The following is a 2,179-nucleotide window of genomic DNA, read 5'->3' on the forward strand; positions in this document are numbered from 1 at the left end:
TGACAATGATAAGGTCGAAGAGGAGCCTCACGTTGATGATGTGAGTGATGGTTTGAAGCCAACGAAAGCTACTCTTCTTCCTCTCCCTACTCCCAAACTCCCTTATCCTCAAAAGTTTTTAGGGAAAAAGTTGGATATTGAGTTTTCCAAGTTCCTTGATGTGATTAGTAAGTAGCATGTCTCATTGTCCCTCAACGAGGCAATCAAAAAAATGCCCCACTATTCTTGGTTTATGAGAGACATTCTTAGTGGAAAGAGAGGTTGTGAGCCCAAGGAGACCGTGCGTCTTCTAGAGAGTTGTAGTGCTATAATCCAAAGCCCATTTCCCCCAAAAATTAAAGATCCCGGGAGTTTTTCAATCCCCTGTAGCATTCGAAAGGTCAAAATTGATAATGCTCTTTGTGATTTGGGGGCAAGTGTGAGAATCTCGCCATATAAGATCTATGAGAAGCTCAATCTAGGTGATCTCTCTCCTACCTCCATGTCATTGCAACTAGCCGATCGTTCGGTTATGTTTCCATTGGGTTGGATTGAGGATTTTCCCCTTGCTGTTGGCAAGCTTACTTTTCTTGTTGACTTCGTGGTCTTGGACATCGATGAGGATGCCCATACCCCTATTATCTTAGGGAGGCCATTTTTGGCCACTGCGGGCGCCGTTATTGATGTGCAAGGGGGGCTAATCACCTTGAAAGTGGGAGATTCGGAAGCTAGTTTCAAGCTTCCCCTTGGTGGTAAAATTAAAAGTTGCATCAAGATTGATACTATTGCTTGTATTGAGAGCCATTTCTTACATGCTAACCCTTCTAACGACTTTTGTGCTTTAAAGTGTGACATTAAGCTTGCTAGGTCCACTTCAAGTGAGAAAGAAGTTCTTGAGACGCCCAAGGTGTTGGGTGAAAGTTTTGATGATGTGATCACTGTTCCAAAGATATTTGGGATGCATTTTGATGATAATGGCACATGTGCCACACCCTCCCAATATTAAGCATGAACTGGCCAAGAGGGTCAAGAAGTTCAAAAAGGCCAAGGATAAGCCTCATGGAGGTTGGTTGGGGTGCGTCGATATGAGTGTTGGCCTCAATAAGGTGTTTGTGCCCAAAAGGAGCAAAGGAAAGTTTCTTGACTTGTGATGACCCAAAATAGGTTGCATATGACCCCCCATGAATTTGGGGGCACCGTCAAGCTAGTGACTATAAAGAAGCGCTACCGGGAGGCAACCCGTATATTGGTCTTTTCTCTCTCCTCCCACCATGCATTTGGGGGGAGTCGTCAAGCTAATGACGTTAAACAAGCGCTGCCCGGGAGGCTACCCGGATGTCTAACCTTTGGTTTTACATTGATTTTGTCTACTAATATTTCCTTTTTCTAGTGTTGTTTGGTTTTAGGTGGAAAAGTCGTGAATTGGAGATTTTCTGGTCTTGTGCGCGCGCACAGAAATTCTGTGCGGGCCCACACATGGAGATCAGAAGGATCCAGGAACTCTTAAAATTTTGTGTGTGGGCGCACAAACTAAGCATGTGCGCCCGCACAACTCAGGCTGTGCGCCCACACAGGTTTTTTGTGCACCCGCACAAGTTCAGAAAAACGATACTGCAGTTATTTTTCTTCTAATTTCACGATTTCCACTTCTTTTTCTCATTTCATTCGAACTTCCTCACACTCCTCAACCAGAAACGCTCTCTTTTCCTCTCCATAATCACTCCTTCTACCTCTCCTCTCCACCATTTTTGCTCAAATCTGCACCAAAATTTCACTCTCTTCAACTTCCCAAACACTATTTCATCATTTCTTCACATCCAAATACCACAAATTTTCAAAAAATCCCCAAAAGTTTGGGTTTGCTCTTAATATTTCAAATTGATATTTTTGGTGCATTTTGAGCTTGGAAACTATTTGGAATTGATCTTTGTCGCCTTTTTTACTATTGGTGGATGATTTCTATCCATTTATTCTTCATTCTCATGCTCTTGTTCTTCATGTTCATGATATTTTTGAGAATTTCTTAATTTGTGATTATTGGATATTTGGTGATGCATGTTTGATTATTTGTGAAGTTTTTGATTGTCTAGAAGTATTATACATGCTTAATTGCTTATCCTTGTTACTTTCTAGATTTTTGGTGAATTTTTGGTGAATTTTTAGCTTACTTGTTGTTCTTCGAGTAGAGTAATATTTTGGG

The 2,179-nt window shown here is 41.6% G+C and overlaps 1 protein-coding gene across 1 annotated transcript; it reads left to right on the forward strand.

Annotated features, from left to right (window-relative positions):
* The first annotated feature begins 211 nt into the window (after positions 1-211).
* LOC110776400 (uncharacterized) lies at positions 212-985 on the forward strand. Its single transcript, XM_021980962.1, has one exon. It carries the CDS (start codon positions 212-214, stop codon positions 983-985), a length of 774 nt encoding a protein of 257 aa, XP_021836654.1.
* The last annotated feature ends 1,194 nt before the right edge of the window (positions 986-2,179 follow it).

Source organism: Spinacia oleracea, chromosome 4 (assembly GCF_020520425.1).
Source record: "Spinacia oleracea cultivar Varoflay chromosome 4, BTI_SOV_V1, whole genome shotgun sequence".
In the NCBI taxonomy this organism is placed as follows: Eukaryota; Viridiplantae; Streptophyta; class Magnoliopsida; order Caryophyllales; family Amaranthaceae; genus Spinacia; species Spinacia oleracea.

Coding starts and splice junctions, on each gene's coding strand:
- LOC110776400 (XM_021980962.1), top strand. CDS start 212: ATGCCCCACTATTCTTGGTTTATGAGAGACATTCTTAGTGGAAAGAGA.